Consider the following 17,627-nt stretch of genomic DNA (forward strand, 5'->3'; position numbering starts at 1 on the left):
TGTGTCTCCCGTATTGTAGCCCAATTTGCTCACTGGCTTCTGTACATCACAGCCATCTAGCCATATCATAATTGGCTTCATAATTCTGTCCCCTCTCCACCAATAAGGTGGTGTGCGGTCTGGCTAAATGGCTGCCGTTGCAACATGTGGATGCTGCACACTGGGGGTGGATGAGGAGACACCCCCTGCCCATACCTGCCAATCGATATTTCAGACCCATCTCCTGCCACCCTCCCATTTTGTAATTTTTTCTGGAAAACTTAATTTTACCCCACCCCTGGTCCTCAGCTTTTTTGTACAGTCTGTAACACCCCCGAGTCACCAAATTTGGTACAGCATCCGATCGCAGCGGCCACCTGAAACCTGGTCCATAGTACAGTTACTAACACCACAGTACAGTTACTAACCCGGTTCTCAACTCTGTTATTCAGACAAACCCACCCGCCCCTCACCCCCCGTTCTCCTAGAATTTTAGAGACAAATGTTGGCAGGTAAGCCCCTGCCCCCAAATCTGTAAAGCACTTGGAGGGTCCAGAAAGGTGCATAATGTAATACAGTATAATAATATCTATAATTTTTAAAAACTGAAGGGCTTTACATGGCAAAATATAATGACATGACATGACCATTGTTTAGAATATACTAATTGCATGTAGGCCTGTGCGATATATTAAGAAAAAATATGATATATGTTTCATATTATTTTAGGGATAAGAAAGCACTACAACTTTTGAATGTGAACAGCCATGTTAAACTTTTGCATTAAAAAAATCTGACATTTTTAATAATGTAAAATTATAAACAATGTAAACAAAATATATAGCTATGATATAGTTTTATCAACCTGAAAACATCTATAACAATCAGAAAAACAAAAACACTTCAAAAAACATTTTAGTTGTCTCAATGTTTTGTAAAAATTGCTTGGTATTTCAGCATCCATAGTAAAATCATTGCACATTTTTGATTCAAGAAAACCAGCATGTCCACTCTGCTTGGTTTCAGAGATGTGTGTTGGTAACTACATTTCCTGATGTGCTGAAAAGAGGGTGTGCTAGTGTCAGGCACGGACACAAAGACACCTGTACTTATGTATTAAATATTTCATTTATTGCAAGCCATTGCAATATTTATATCACAATATGCACATTTGCAATATTTTGATAATTTTGATATGTTGCACATCCCTAGAACTCACCTAGATATTTTCGGAAAGATGGGAGAAAACAGTTTTTCATAATAATTTGGGACACAAAAATTAACCTGAAAGACAGGACTGTCCCAGGAAAACCAGGACTTCTGGACACCCTAATTACTCCGTCTTCAACTGGGAGTGCTCTATCTTTCATTTGAGGGAACTTAGCACCTCTACACGCCTGGTTGTTCACTTAACAACCTGTAGTAAAAAGTACACATTTATATTTTAATTAAATTTTTTGCAAAAGATAATATTTTAATTAAAAAATAAAACATTCAAAGGCAGGAGTGAGCTCCCCACTTCCCAATATCATTATAGCATTTAACATTTCAAATAATGTTCAGCAAACAAACATGTCTAAAAGAGGAGACTGCAGTACTTCAAAGATTCTCTCAAGATACTCTTAAAAACTCTTGTATGAGAAAATCTGTGTGAAAACTGGACTTGTAACAAGAAGAACCCAGGTGGTCAAGATGGAAACATCACCTCATCCATAAAAATAATTAAGATCAGCTCTCCACAGGGCTTTTGCCTGAGTCCTAATTATACTCGTTATTCAAGCATTCACTACATCTCTACACAGTAGAGCAGCATCATCAAATTTCCTGACGACAACACCATTATTGGGTTAATCAGTGATAATGACACGTACACATAGAGGGACCCTCTGCAGGAGAGGATGGTGTTATAACAGCAATCTAGCCTTGAATACCAGGTGAAACAAAAAAAACTTGAGGAACTTGGAAAAGGACAACGAACGCACAGCCTGCATTAATGACTCGCCTGTTACAAATCATTAACAACTCTTCCTACAATAAACAACAGAGGAGCTCACCTGGACACCAAATATTCCACATTACACAAAGCACATCATTCAATACCTTTGCTGCTTAAGGAAATAAGAAATTGTTTGTTAGCCTTAAACATTGGCACTGTGTCAATTTGCACGCAACTGTCTTGGATACAATATAAATATGTAGACCTGGTATTTAAAATGACTACAAACTCTTTCTGGATAAACTGGTTCTGACAAAGTTTGCTGCCTGCAGTTCTTTAAAGATATATTTGATTAATTTGAATTAATATTTTTACATTTAATTTATTTTAACATTATTATGCCACCACCTAAACATGAATTTAATTGAAATGAGTGCCTTCTATAATGTATTTATTTTACATTTCTATATAATATATATGGGCGACATGGTGGCTCAGTGGTTAGCACTTTCTTATCACAGCAAGAAGGTAGCTAGTTCAAGTGTATTTCTGTGTGGAGTTTGCATGTTCTTCCAGTGCTGGCATGGGTTTCCTCCAGGTGCTTCGGTTTCCTCCTGTGCTCTGTTTTCCCCCACAGTCCAAACACATGCGCTATAGGTAAATTGAATAAACTAAACTTGCAGTAGTTTATGAGTGTGTATGAATGTTTCCCAGTACTGGGTTGCAGCTGGAAGGGCATCTGCTGTGTAAAACATATGCTGGATAAGTTGGCGGTTCATTCCGCTGTGGCGACCCTTGATAAACAAAGGGACTAAGCCGAAGGAAAATAAATGAATGAATGAATAATGTATATCATTTATATATAATTATATTTTATAAAATACTGCTTCAAGCATAACAGTTAGTGGTTTTATTAGAGACACTGGGCTAGACATCACCCCAGAAAGGTGTAAAATGCAGATTACTCATGGCAAGGGACACAGTGCAGTGTTTGCTTCAAAAAGAATATCCGATTTGATCTTACTATCAGTGTGTGACAGTGCACAGTTAGGAGACACCTCAGTCTTACAGGCCAAGTGTCAGTGCCTGCTGGGGAAGAAAATCAGTGAGAGCCTCGGCAACTAAAACCACCTGAGAAAGACCTGTCTCGTCTTACAGAGCAAATTCAAGCAGTGCCTACCACTGGGCACTCGTGTTACGCCTGGCATTGTGAAATCAACACATACTGTAAGCCAAGAGACATGAGAAACATGCTACGAAGGCTATGTGACGCTTAGTGTAAAAGCAGTACTCAGTCAAAAAAAGTACTCAGTGGGAAATACTATTTAATCTCCTGAACATTTGAGCATGAATGTTTATTAGCATTAAGAATAATTTGGTATAAAATTGCACTATTCAAAATAAATGTTTAATGCCATTGATGCTTCCATTAGGAACCTTTAACATCTGTGAAAGCTTTCCATTCACCCATAGGTTCTTTAATTTTATGAGAAATATTTTTTTACCAGATTATGTTTTAATGTTTGTAAAACACTGTGGTTGTGTCCAAAACTTAAGAAAACTTGCTTCTCCGACCTTTCAATGGCAAGCATTATTTGTATAAGAAGGTACTCTGAACATAATTTGGCTTACTGTATAGTAGATACTAAATTGAGTTTGAAACTTGACAATGTTTTCATTAGCTCTGTTTCATTACCCTTTAAGTTTGCAAATTAAAATATTTAATTTCCTAAAACCTCCCATATAAAAGTTTTTAATATCACATTAGGTATTTTTCAGGCATTTTGATAATAGGAATATTTCACAAAACTGCAATACAAACTGATTATTATTATTATTAGTAGTAGTAGTAGCAGTATTGTTATTATTATTATTATTATTATTATTATTATTATTATTATTATTATTATTATTATTATTATTGTTTAATTATTGTTATTACACTGTAAAACCCAACAACTTTATCAAATGAAATGAGTGTAGTTAAAAGTCAAAGTCAAAATTTACTGAAAGATGATTCTACTCATTTAAAAAAGAGTTTTAAACTCAGTGTTGAAGGTATGAGTATTAAATATGAGAATTAAATAGCTCATTATTTCAACCTAGAGCTCACCCTAGTTCACAGTATAGAAATATATATATATATTAGTTTTTTAACTCAAATAGTTTGTTGCAATCGGTTTCCTCAAACGGTTTGAGTTGACTTAAGTTTTACAGTACTCAGTTGGTTTGAGTTCTCTTCATTTATTGGATTGTACTGTGCTCAAATTGCTTCTTTTACTCAAATGGATTAAGTTCACAGTACTCATTAGGATTAGTTTTTGAACTTAAATGGTTTGAGTTACCTTAACTTTTTGGGTTTTACAGTGTTTATATCCATTAGATTAGTCAGTACTGAAGCCAAATCTGGAGCTTTTCTAACAAAATAACTTACAATAACGGTCCAAAAACTAGTACAGCCAAATTTACATGTTAGAGTAAAATATTAAATACAAATTTTGTGTTTTACAGTGTATTTACAGGTTACTTGACATATTGTACATATTATTTAAAAGTAGCTATACTTTAATATGTATAAACTGGCTCCCTTGAGCTTGATGCAGCAGGTGCAACACAAAAGGCTATTGTTGTAATATTGCTGTTATGTTTTTATTTGTAGCCTATTTATCTTACTTTTCAGTTAAACCTCAGTTTGGATTCATCAACAGTCCATTTTTTTTAAATATACTAAAAAGGGGTGATGCCATAAGAACCACTTTTTGTTCTACCAAGATTTTTTTTGTGATCGGTTTCTCTTAGTGTGAAGAATATTTAAGTGATATTTATTTTTCTACTTTAAAGAACTTTTGTCTAGTGGAAAGTTAAAGGTTCTTAATGGAACATCAATCCTAATCTGTGATGTAAAGAAAAAGAAACATATTAAGATGTCCACTGATGACTTCCTACCTCCATAACTGCAACATTTTCAGGTTTCAGCCAGATAAAATGTCAAGATAATTTGTTTTGTATAAAAATGATTCTTTCAAATCTCATCAGTTTGACCATATTTCTCATAGAATTATATGAACAAATATTAGTTCTTCCCCACACCACAAAAACTAAAGACTTTCAGCACTAAAGCTCATTTTATAGGACAAAATGAGACCTGGCACAACCACGGCAACCAATATTCACTAGCTTAAAGCCAATAATTATTTAAATCTCGTGCAAGTAGCAATTAACTCCCTGTGACCTGTTCCAGCTAAATATAATTATCTGGCATAGAACCTGCATAATAATAGATGTTTTATTGCTTTCCCTTATGTTTCAAAACACCCACTACGCTTGAGTATGGAGTGGCTTGGTGACTATATCCTCAGTCTGCAAAAGAAATCTCTTTGAACACTTCATTTTATAAATACAACTGCATAGCTCCTCTGTCATTTTTACAGAACAAAATAATGACTTATTTGTTTAGCTTTAATGAGGTCTTCTCATTTCTCACCTTTAACAGGCAATTGTTAGTCAAGCGAAATTCTTCACAGTTCTTTCATTCGTGTTAAACTGCAAGGAGGACTGAAGCAATACAAAGCTTTCAACTCATGGTTCTACTTACATTTCGCGACTATAGAGACGTCTTCATTAACATTTCCACGAGAAATGGTCGAGGTAGATTTATTTAGGTGCACATTAGTGAAATGAAAATTGCACTGCCATTCCGGACCACGTTGCCATGGCAACACAGAGCGCTTGGCCAACTCGCGCTTCCTCTTCAATGAAAGCTCACGAGATATTATAACACAACGAAGATCCACACTTACCTTTCATATGAGTTGTTAAATTTGTGGAGACTTTTTTCCCTGATATGCCTCTTAGAGGTCATGGAAGTATTTTATGCATGAGAATTTCATATGTGACACTTGCGTTGCGGTTGTCCAAACTTTCCTCCCTCGAGAGGGAGGGAGAGAGAGCTACGGTGTGGTGTGAGGGACATGAGAAACACGAGAAACACGAGACACCTGCACCCTGCATGTGAAGAGACACGACCAGGGATGTGCTTACATCAGTTATTTGGGACAGTAGGCTACATTGTACTAGTCCACTTATATTCCAAAAAATAATGTATATATTTTAGATTTTAGTTACTATATAAACGTCACTGCTAACAACACACAGGAACAATTTTTTTTCAATAAAAAATTATTGTATGCAACTGTTCTGCTTCATCCGACGTACAGTAAATTATCGTCAATGTTTTCACAGTGACCATTAAATGACTCGACTGAATCGCGAACCGACTCTTGTTCGCTGCTCCATTTGATCGGATCATTGCAACGAACTGACTTCAAGGTCTCTTCCTAGTAAACATTTTTTTTTGAAACAGTATATTTTCTGGGGTCATTTTGCAATAATTTCCTGTATTAAGTTGTATTATTGCACAACAGCGCAGGGCACAAATACAGGATATGTAAAATTTAATTTATTAAGCCTATTTATAAACGTTGTTCGCATATTCTGCTATTTAAATTGGGCAAAAATAAATTTTAACTGGCATCAGTTATAAAATGTGTTTCTCTGTAGTTTTCAGTTCAAATATCTATCAATTGTTCACACACTTAGTAGGCTAGTAATAGGTGTTTGTCTCCATCTAGTGGATTACTAGAACCTGTAAGTTCGTGACATTGTTTTGTCTCGTTTGATAGTGGCACATGTGATGTTTTTGTCTTCCTTTATAATGATAGACATGGACTTCATTAAAAATGTATTACAGACATGGACATCACCTTTTTTGAAAAGAACACTATATACTGTATAACTGCAGGTTAACTACCGTCCACCCTATGCACAAACACACACACTCAACATGCAAACACACACTCATACATCTGCATCGGTCACTTTACGGGTTTCCTTTTTCGTGGGTTTCCTCTGGGTGCTCCGGTTTCCCCCACAAGTCCAAAACATGTGGTATAGGTGAATTGGGTAATCTAAATTGTGTATGTTTGTGAATGAGTGTGTATGGATGTTTTCCAGTGTTGGGTTGCAGCTAGAAGGACATCTGCTGTGTAAAACATATGCTGGATAAGTTGGTGGTTCATTCCGCTGTAGCAACCCCAGATTAATAAATGGGACTAAGCTGAAAAGAAACTGAATAAATGAATGAATTAAATGTTAGGCACCTGGGGTCTGAGAGTAATGCAATTTCTATTCTCTGTATGTGGTTAAATTGACAGTAAAGCTGACTTTGTCTTTGACAAAACTCCTTAAGCTTCCTGATTTTGACTATATAATAATGTGCACCTTTTTTGAAGCTGCTTTGTGATCATGTATGTAATGTACATTTTATTGTATTGCAGATAGGATTTACAAACAAACATCTTTAAATCAGATTCAAAGAGTGAAATCAAAACAAAATGTCCATGTTTTGAACATGTTTAGACTTGAGCAATTTATTCTGTATAGTTGATAAACACTTTGGTACAGTAAGATGTTTACTGTAAACATGATATTGTTAAAACAGTAATAAGCAGATATCTATTTTAACCACACAAAAAACAATTTATTAGTAGGTTACTGAAGATATTTTAAAATGATAATAATACATGAGCATTTCACTCTGAGTTTAAAGAAAAGTCCTGCACTATGACTTTAAATTTTACATTAAAGTTGCTCTTTAAACAAGTTACAGTAATAGACATTTTAACCTGTTTAACATTTTAATTTTCTCTCTAATGAAAAAAAAAACTATAATTTTATTTGGTTAAATTGGTATTTATTTATTATAATGTTAACCTATGGACAAAAGGTCAGTCAGGCAGTTATAATGCCTGATTAAGGGTTAAACAAATCACACAAGTTCTAGATCATTTTCACAGATACTGTACTACTAAAATCACTAGCAATCATATTTTCATCATTAAAATATATAATGTTCATAATTTATAGCACTGCACAAGCTCATCTGACTTAAACATTTACCATTTAAAGATATGAGACACACATTTGTCTCATCTCAGTAAAGTTGTCAAGTTTTATAAACTATAATTTATCATCTTGTTATTTAGGAAGTGAAAATGCCCTCAAAAAATTAAGTTTTCATTTACAGTATAAGATTACTTAACTACTGTATGATATCTTCCTTTTCTGAAATGTCAAAAGTGTCCACTGAACTTCATGTGACATTAGTGGCACATATACAATAAACTGAAAAGCAGAATCAGAATTTTGTAAAATTAGCAGCAGTAACATTAGTGTAATACTTCATTCATCCCATAAACAAAATTGCATCAGAGCTACTGTATCAATTTATTGATGTTTCTGAGATTTTTATTATTTACTGAGATTTTTTATTTCCTTTTTTTTTTTTGGAGGTGGTAGTATCAATGACATTCTTCAATGGGTATACTGTAGTCTGATCAAGGCAACCACTCCTTGAAAATTGGGTCACTCATAAATGTCACTTGTATTTATCAACAACACCACTGTAAAATATACCAGGACCAATGCCCTTCTTGTATGATTTGTGTTGTTTATAACACATCTTCAATGTAGTTGTTAAAAGTACTGTACAGTGGCACGATTTACACGTTCTCCATTTCTCTCGAAAACATAACAGGGTATAATTTTTTTTTAAGCATTAAGTGATCAGTATTATTTACAAAAAGAGTTGCAATTGTTTTTGTGTTTATACAAAGCTAATTTTCCACGGCGCCACAAACCTTTGCTTCAGGCTGTACTGTACACAGTCAAAGGCTGCAAGTTGTTTTTTTTTTCACTCAAAATGAGGCCCTGAGAATGCTGTGGAAAGAATGCAGGAGAGTATTATTTTCATTCTTCTGCCATGGGTTTTTGTTAGAAAGGTGATTTACCTGCATTTTACACCTCATCACAGCATCTAGATATATGAAATTCACTCTGACTTTGTAATGCATTCCTTGACGCAAACACGGTCTCATGCCATCAAAACATTTTCAGATAGCAAGGGAAAGAATGTGTGCAACTCTTTGAAGGGAAAAGCAAAAGCTTCACGAATTTACAAACATTCCCCGACCCTTCTCAGCGAGAGTGAAAATATTATTATACAATGTACAAATGTCAAAATATGAAATGTATAGCAAAAGTTGACTCATTTGAGACTGATCAGGAATGAATCATAAAATGAAACATGAATAAAAAAGATTTTTTTTAATTCATTCATTCATTTTCTTTTCAGCTTAGTCCCTTTATTAATCAGGGGTTGCCACAGCGGATTGAACCGCCAACTTATCCAGAATATGTTTTATGCAGCGGATGCCTTTCCAGCTGCAACCCAACACTGGGAAACATCCATACACTCATACATTCACACACATACACAATTTAGCTTTTTCAATTCACCTACGTCTTTGGACTGTGGGGAAACTGTAGCACCCGGAGGAAACCCACGCAAACACAGGGAGTTGCTGTGACACGATTGTGCAACCCACTGCGCCACTGTGACCACCTAGATTTTTCTTTATAACAAAGAAAAAAGTATTTAACTCTTGAAAACAATAATAATGGTAGGGTGAAATGTGTGTCATTGGGATACTGTGACAGCCAAAGAGCTGATAGAATAAACCAATGTGGTTTTGTATACACATGCCTTTATTTGTTTTAAATATATAATAACATCCCTCTGTCATTTGCTTTACCCTGACTAATAATATTCTCTATTAGTGGTTCTCAGCAAGCATCCTCAGCAAACTTCCAAGAGGGCCACAAGATTTGATTCAAAATTCAACAAAAAAAAGCATTTTATTAATGACTAGATGTAAATGTTAGGCATTATAAGCCCAAAAATTAGCCAAATCTAATTGGTTATCTTTAATTTGGAATAAACAATATTATCAGCATGGATCATCTGTAGGCTTCAATTCCAATGTGATTTCTAAACCTGAAAAAGTCGAGTAAGTTAATATGTTAAAAGACCTTCTGAAGTTTATCCAAGCTTGTAAAAATACACATCCAGTTAATCGTGAAAAACTGGAAAATAGATTCTTTAAATATTGTAATACAGTGCTCAGCATATACAAGTACACCCTTCTCAAATCTATTTTAAATTCATATTTTTAGTAGGAAGCTATACAGTATTATATTTGTGCATATACTATAGATTAGTTAGTACTGAAGCCAAATCTTGAGTTTATCTAACAAAATAACTTACGATAACGGTCCAAAAACTAGTACACCCAAATTTATATGTTAGAGAAAATTATTAAATACAAATTTTAAAAATAGGAAAAATCAAGAGAAGCAAAAAAAAAAAAAATATATATATATATATATATATATATATATATATATATATATATATATATATATATATATATATATATATATATATATATTATTTTGTTGAAAATTAGGTTGTCATTTTTTTTTTTTTTGCAATATTTTGCTTGAATTTAATTGTATTATCTTTCAATTTCTAATGTTTGGTGATTAAAATATCATTTTAATAAATATAACTGTTTAATAAATCTAGTTTGTTTAAATGCACCAAAATATATTGCCTATATTCACTGAGAAATGGATAAACTATTCCTTTTCAAAATGGGGTGTACTCAGTTATACTGAGTACCGTAATAGCGTCGGGGCCTCAGAGTAAAAAAGTTAAAAACCACTGCTCACTGGCCCTGTTCAGGTATTAAGATGCATTTTCATCGATCTGATACCAAGTGGACAACTCTAATTTCAGGTGCAAATGTGATCCTAAACATTTTGAGCTTGTCCACTTTTGACCAAATTCAAAAATAAATACAAAATCATTGCCTTTTATTATGTAGGTCCTATTGAATTAAAACATACACAAAAGACAACCTACTTTCTGTCTACTGACATATCTTGTGACTGTTACCGAATGCATTGTGAGAAAGTTTACCAAAATAAGCTGTACCACAACATAAGTATGAGCAAAGTCATAGCTGCCACCTATAACTTTTCATTTGCTTGCATTTCTGTTCACTCATAAGCCCCATAACACTGACTTGGGACTTCCACATTGGTATAGAGTGTGACAAAATAAAAATGGAAAGATCTCAATAAAATACAAGCATAGGTGTTCACAAGAGAAGCATTTGAACACATTCACATCAGTTGGAAATATTATTGTACCTCAACTGACCACTCACTGCAAATACATTTTATACTTCAAGTTTTTTTTTGTGCTGTTTCTAGTCCAAATATCAAAAAATTCTTAAATGAAGAAGCATTTTCTAGACAAGTATACAATATTGTTTTGTTTTTTAGAAGTAATAAGTCAGAGTCAAGTGAGTTTTTCCTTAAAACAAGATAAATTATCTGTCATCGAGGTAAGTATAATAATTACTAGTACAGTATTTCAAACTGAAAGCAGATAATCTGGCAGATAATCTAGCTTCTTTTAAGAGGAAAAAATTACTTAATTTTGACAACAAAACAATATTTAATACTTCTCTTGATTACATTTTTTTTTTGATATTTGGACTAGAAACAAGACAAAAATACTTAAGTATTTGCAGTGCTAAAATCAGGAATCAGATCACTGAAAATGTAAATATCAGGTGGAAACTGGAGCCTTCTCAGCCGCATTGGATCTCTGATACACACTTTAAAATAAAGTTGTTGTTTTTTTTTAATTTTCAGAAACATTTTTAGGTCTTTGGTTCCCCAAGGAGCCTTTAGTAAACATTCTGAAAAGAAAAAAATATTTCTTAGTGAAAAAAAAAAACATGATTCAAGAGAACCGTATCAACTTTAAATAACCTTTTGGAAACAATGGAAAGTTTCCATGAGTGTTAAACGTTCTTAATGGAACCACTGATGCCAATAAAGAACCTTCATTTATAAGACTGTAACAGTACTCATTTGGACTTAAGCATACGTCTATACATGTAAAACCTTTCCAAGAACATTAGATTTAACAAGGATACACCTCCATTACTGATTCAGCGGAGACTGACTCATTGCCCGACTCTTTTATGTTCGGCACTCAAACAGACTTTCTCCTCTTGCCAAAGACATTGTTAATGAGCTTGGCCATAGACTTAGAGCCACTGTACCGCCTGCGGTCGCCTCTGTGCTTAAGCTGCTCCATCACATGCCGGATGAGCTTTGTGAATAGGTTGGAGATCTCCAGGTAGTTCTCAGCCGCAGACACCTCCTGGAAAAGGCATTTGTACTCCTGGGACAGAACGCGGCCTTCCTCCTCGCTCACTTGACGGCTGTGGCACAGGTCCTGCTTGTTACCCACCAGGCAAACGGGAACCTCTCTATTTAAATAAAATCAGATGGTTTGGCTTCAAGAAAAAAAAGTGTTTTACTGAGAACATGTCCATGCTATTTGATGTATTAAGTAGAATCAAGTACAATAATGCTGTAGTAATGTAATATTGACATTAGACATGTTCACACACCGAGTGATTTCTCACAGTGTGTGTTTTAAGTGGAACAATGGCAAATCCTGCTCATTCTCATATGACACATGCTAAGTGGAACAATTGTAAAATACACGCAAGCTCAAACAACAAAGAAATGGGCTGGAAAGCCAAAGCTTTGCTACAAGTACAACCACTTGTTTTCATTTCTTGAAGTGTCAAATCTTTTAAGCCAATTTTGAGGGACATGTTGGATTCTGACCATCATGAGTGATCTCATTGCCCATTTCAGTTCTAATGGGCTCCAGATGCCCAATCTCGTGCTCACTTACTATTGTTTCAAAGGACTTGTTCAAATGACAAATACCCAGTGAAACTTAAACCATCCACACTCCTCAATTCCTTTAAAAATGTGATGGACTAAAATGGAAAACATTGGCCTGCTGGTCAGTCATTAAAAACGAATGGAAATCCTATCAACATACTTGAATAGTTTTTAGGGAAGTATGTACATAGTATGGTCTTGTAGTAATCTACATAATTTCATATGACCCAGCCTGTCCTTTACAGATGTGCACAGAGCCAAACAGGAAGCCTCAACTCTGAGTTCTAGGAATGGTTCTCGTTAATTCATTAAAACTCCATCCTCTTATTCCAGTCAGCATCAGACAAAAGGTCAAGAGGTCACCATATAGAACCTGACTCACCCTTTACAGGTCTCTCGACGGCTCTCTTTGATCTGCGCCAGGATGTTTTTGGCATTTAGGAAGGACGTACGGTCACTGATGGTGTAGACTACAACAAAGCCATCAGCCCAATCCACCGGCTCCTCCAGGATACATCTGCTTTCTCCACTCTGCCAGGGGATATAGGGACACATACAACTCCAGTCAAAAATGCATGCTCCAGTCTAACAACATGGACAAGCGAACTATGTTAACAATGTTTACAGTTGACTATTTCTCCACCTGAAGTTTTCGTTTTGGATGTTGTGTATACACAAGCATTTAGTTTCAGGTTAGAAGGGTGCCTATTTCACGACTTCGCTTTTGAAAATCAAAGTAAAACAACAACTGCCGAAGTAAAAGGTCCCAGATGCAGCAGCTGTAAGCCGTACAGCTCAGTTTTCAAAGGGTCTGCACTGTATACTCTGCTTCAGGGAAAGATCATAAATCCTATCAGAACACAACATACATTTCCCATATGAAGCAGGTACATCTGAGCATGCTGCCCTGTGGCAGTGTTTGTACGAACGCTAGCCACGAGCTCAGAGTGGCCGCTATGGAGGAATAAACACATACCTGCGAGCATGGATCAAAGACTTCCAAGTTCAACTGTCTTCCCTCAATGGAAAGCCTTTTATGGTATAAGGAGTCTGCAACAAACAATGTCGGATTAAATCCTTGGTATTAAACAAACGTGAGCGTCATAAAATCTGACCCTTGAAATGAAGGTGGACGCTTAGATGCTCATATAAAAATCAATAAAAGCAAAGAATGAGTGCTTGTGATGTGATACATGTGTAGTTGTATCAGAGTGATTACCTGGAGCTTCAGGAATCCTTGGCATGATTGGATAGGTTAGACTTTTAGGAACTGGGTGATTGAAAACACAGTACAGTGCCCTAACCCTTTACGTACACAAGGTAGGGCCTTTTACATTCATTCATTCATTTTCTTTTCAGCTTAGTCCTTTTATTAATCTGGGGTCACCACAGCGGAATAAACCACCAATTTATCCAGTATACTGTAGGTTTTACGCAGCGAATGCCCTTTCAGCTGCAACCCATCACTGGGAAACACCCATATACTCTCATTCACACACATACACTATGGCCAATTCAGCTAGAAAGTTGTGTCATCTTTTACATATTATAAAGAAAGGAAGTTTTTGGCTGGATGATAAAAGCAACGATTGGGTGAAAGCCAAACAAGTTCAAAACAAAACTGGGCCCACTTAGTTTTTTTGAGAACATTATATGTATTGTAACGTTGTTGTCTCTTTTGGTGGAAATATAATTGTTGAGCTTTCTTAGATTAACAATACAAAAATAAATAACTAGTATAAGATTAAATTGTATTCATGGCAGCCAGAAATTAAAATGACAGTTTTAATGTTTCATTTATTATAGGGTGTCAAAATTGTGCCTGAATCATTTGTTTAGATTGATATTTTCCAAAATTGATTGAAGTACCAAAATCTACTTTGTAGTTTAAAACTGAGAACTATTATAATCATACATTTTGATAAAATTCACTTGCTGGAAGATTTCAAAAAAAAAAATAGACTGTCCCTGACCAGATGATCTACAGGGTCAGTCAAAAAACGGTATCAGGAAACAAACCACACACGTAACATTTAATTATAACAAATGGAGAACTAAACGTAACACAAAATACCCTAATATAATGGATGTATGATAAAAAATAAAGTATTTCTATTTAAAAAATAACAATTACATGCGATGTAATGTAAGCATTTACCTTTTTTTAAAACAAGTTATAATGTAATTTACTTTTTTTATGTGCATAAAAAGATATATTTAACCATATTGCACCAGTGTTTTTGTTTTGTTTTTGTTTTGTTTTGTTTTGTTTTGTTTTGTTTTGTTTTGTTTTGTTTTGTTTTGTTTTGTTTTTGTTTTTGTTTTGTTTTGTTTTGTTTTGTTTTGTTTTGTTTTGTTTTGTTTTGTTTTGTTTTGTTTTGTTTTGTTCAAAATACTCTTCAGTGTATTTGCTTATTGTTACATGTTTACATTATCCTTTTTGTATATTTTTGTAATGTGTTTTACAATGTATAAATAAAACATTAAAAAAACATTTTTACAATGAATTGGATAACTCTCTTTTGAAAACAGTTTTTAAACAAGTTTAAATAATAGCATTTTTTACATTTTTTATTTTTATGGAGATACAGTTATGTTTTGAACATTTATTTTCATGTATTACACACCCAAAAAAAAGCTTTTTTACATAAAACACAATCCAAAACTAGATGAAACCCATAAACACATGAGTAATGTTCAGGCTACATTATTAAATTCATGTGAGACTGTACTTACTGGCATTTGACGCATATTCGCCTATGAACCGCTTGGTTAAGAATCTCACCAAAACCGCTGCAGACAAGAGAGAGCAGATGATTGATTATTTAGTTATTGAGACTGATCATACGCAGCTTTGATGTAATTGACTCGTATGGCAGCTTGAAATAGGAAGATAGTTCACAAGGTCAAAGTCCAGCCCCTCATCATCAAAGACTTGGCCACTTGGCAGTGCGCTTCTGGTGCATATTTGGCACAGGAAAAAATCGTTACATTTTCTCCATGAGCACACTACCTGGTCTATATTAAATATTTGAGCCATGAAGCTATGCTGGCTCATTGAGTCATTGAAGTCAGGGCTTGAGTTTCTGTGCATAAATACACACTCTCCGGCAGCCTCATGAAATCTGCTTTCAACCCCCTCATCCAATCCAAATATAAACCATTAAGTAGTCACGATTCAGCCATATATTACTAACAAACCCTCAAATCTGCATTACATTTTCCTTGTTGTTCTTTTCCCCATTCAGCCTTGGTCATTAGGATCAAAACCCAGTCTCACGACTTCCTCAAAACTAAAGTTTGTGTCCCAGAGGACGTAGCATCATCATTTCTCAACCACTTAATAGTCATTAGCACAGGTATGCACCCTGAAGGGCTAAATGTTCCTATGCCGCCAAGTGGAACAAAAAATAATCTTTCCCCAATTTCAGCAATTACTTGCATCTTACAACCATCTATTTTAATTTCCCTCTCAGATGGCTTGTATAACAATTGCCTCACTTGTATGATCTGTTCCAATATACAAAGTGTTTCAGTGTTCGCAGATGGCAGAAATAACTCATTTCCATGCAGCTCGCCTATACAGTAGATGATTTCCAACTCAATATGTAAGGACTATGCAACAGTCACACAAGATAAAACAAATATGCTGAAAATTGTTCAATTGCATATAAAATGTACACACAATGTATAAGATGAGCACTCACCAGATTTGCCTGCTCCCTCACTGCCCAGTAAGGCCAGTTTGATGTCATTCATTGTTACAGATGATGTCCTGTGTTTGCTTCTCTGAGTCCAAGTGGTTGGACAGTCCCAACCACAACTCTTTACTATTTACTCTGTTCAGTAAAGTGGTGGCACACTCCCTCCCTCTCTCTTTCTCTCTCGCTCTCTCTCTATCTCTTTACACTCACAGACGTTGCTCTCTTCCATCTCTCCTCCCACTACACACAGTGAGCTGCCATAAGGTCAATTCACCATCGTTTTCATTCTTAAAAGTTGCTCAGTGGAGTGTGAATTTAAACTGAAGTGCTGTGAGAACTCAGAAACTGTGACTAAGGTGCTGAATCACTGTGCACAGTCCTGTTTCTTACTGTAAGTTACTGTACATTGTTGCTGTCAGTTAGCAACTCCAACTGTTGTACGGTAGTTAAGTAGTAAATATTTCACATGGTACAAGTTGAAGCTGTCAGAACTACAGCATCCATTTACAAGTTGTAATGGGCAGTTTTATATGTGAACATCCGTGATGTATGTACAGATATTGTGGTGTGAATTGCCGCTTATTTTTTTAGCCCCCTGATTTTCACTGCCCTGCTCTTTGGATGCTTGGTAATCATTGTTAATGCTTTTTTGGATTTATTTTGATAGTCCTTTTTATACATGTGCAATAAGTTTCATTGAAATTACATTCCAATTAATTGTCATTAGAGTATTGTCGGACTGTCTGCATCATATTTGCTAACACTGCCCCACCAATACATTTTGTTCTTACTATAAGAAACATTCCTGTATATGTGAATTTACACTATTCCTAACTCCCCAACAAGCATTTTTTTGTTTTTAAAAGATGTCTAATAGATGTCTAATAGACTTGGCTAAAACAAGGCTAAATTTGGGCTGTCAGTGAAAATCTAATAGACGTCTAAGAATAGGCCAAAACTAGACTAGTAATCAAACAAACAAAAATGAATGACTACACATATAAAGTCTGTCTAATCAGTCTATTTGATGACTAGTCTAGTTTTGGGTTATTCTTAGATGTCTATTGATTTTCACTGACAGCCCAAGTTTAGTCTTGTTTTAGCCAAGCTGTCTACGTTTCGATGTCTATTAGACATCTATTAAACACAAAATTGTATGCTGGGCCTTATCTATCTTAGTCTACCAATACTCTAATGAGTAGTCGACATATCAGAATCAGAATCAGTTTTATTGCCAAGTTTGTTTCACACACAAGGAATTTGTTTTGGCTACAGAAGCTTCCAGTGTACATAAAGTGACAAGTGACAACACAAAATAAATATGGAAA

At 34.9% G+C, this 17,627-nt stretch overlaps 2 protein-coding genes across 2 annotated transcripts in view; both read right to left on the reverse strand.

The window, feature by feature from the left end:
* stk33 (serine/threonine kinase 33) overlaps positions 1-5,834 on the reverse strand; it is a 30,960-nt gene extending 25,126 nt beyond the window's left edge. Inside the window, exon 1 of the mRNA XM_056461471.1 lies at positions 5,716-5,834. The gene's annotated coding sequence lies outside the window, so the exon portion shown is untranslated. The remainder of the gene's footprint in view (positions 1-5,715) is intronic.
* A 5,771-nt stretch (positions 5,835-11,605) lies between these two features.
* On the reverse strand, positions 11,606-16,429 carry rerglb (RERG/RAS-like b). The gene is made up of 5 exons (XM_056462824.1): positions 16,303-16,429; positions 15,332-15,388; positions 13,572-13,645; positions 12,978-13,126; positions 11,606-12,165 (listed from the first exon to the last, which is right to left on the reverse strand). Exons 1-5 carry the CDS (start codon positions 16,352-16,354, stop codon positions 11,886-11,888), a joined length of 612 nt encoding a protein of 203 aa, XP_056318799.1. The 5' UTR covers positions 16,355-16,429; the 3' UTR covers positions 11,606-11,885.
* Positions 16,430-17,627: the final 1,198 nt, after the last annotated feature.

The sequence above is a fragment of the Danio aesculapii genome, chromosome 7 (genome assembly GCF_903798145.1).
Source record: "Danio aesculapii chromosome 7, fDanAes4.1, whole genome shotgun sequence".
NCBI classification, from domain to species: domain Eukaryota; kingdom Metazoa; phylum Chordata; class Actinopteri; order Cypriniformes; family Danionidae; genus Danio; species Danio aesculapii.

What these genes read in the sequence shown, in the direction of transcription:
- rerglb (XM_056462824.1), bottom strand. Translation starts at nt 16,354, where the DNA reads ATGAATGACATCAAACTGGCCTTACTGGGCAGTGAGGGAGCAGGCAAA. An exon ending in CGAATATGCGTCAAATGCCA is followed by an intron (nt 13,646 to 15,331) that starts GTAAGTACAGTC and finishes TGTTTGTTGCAG; the next exon opens with ACTCCTTATACCATAAAAGG. An exon ending in TCTTTGATCCATGCTCGCAG is followed by an intron (nt 13,127 to 13,571) that starts GTATGTGTTTAT and finishes ATCCCCTGGCAG; the next exon opens with AGTGGAGAAAGCAGATGTAT.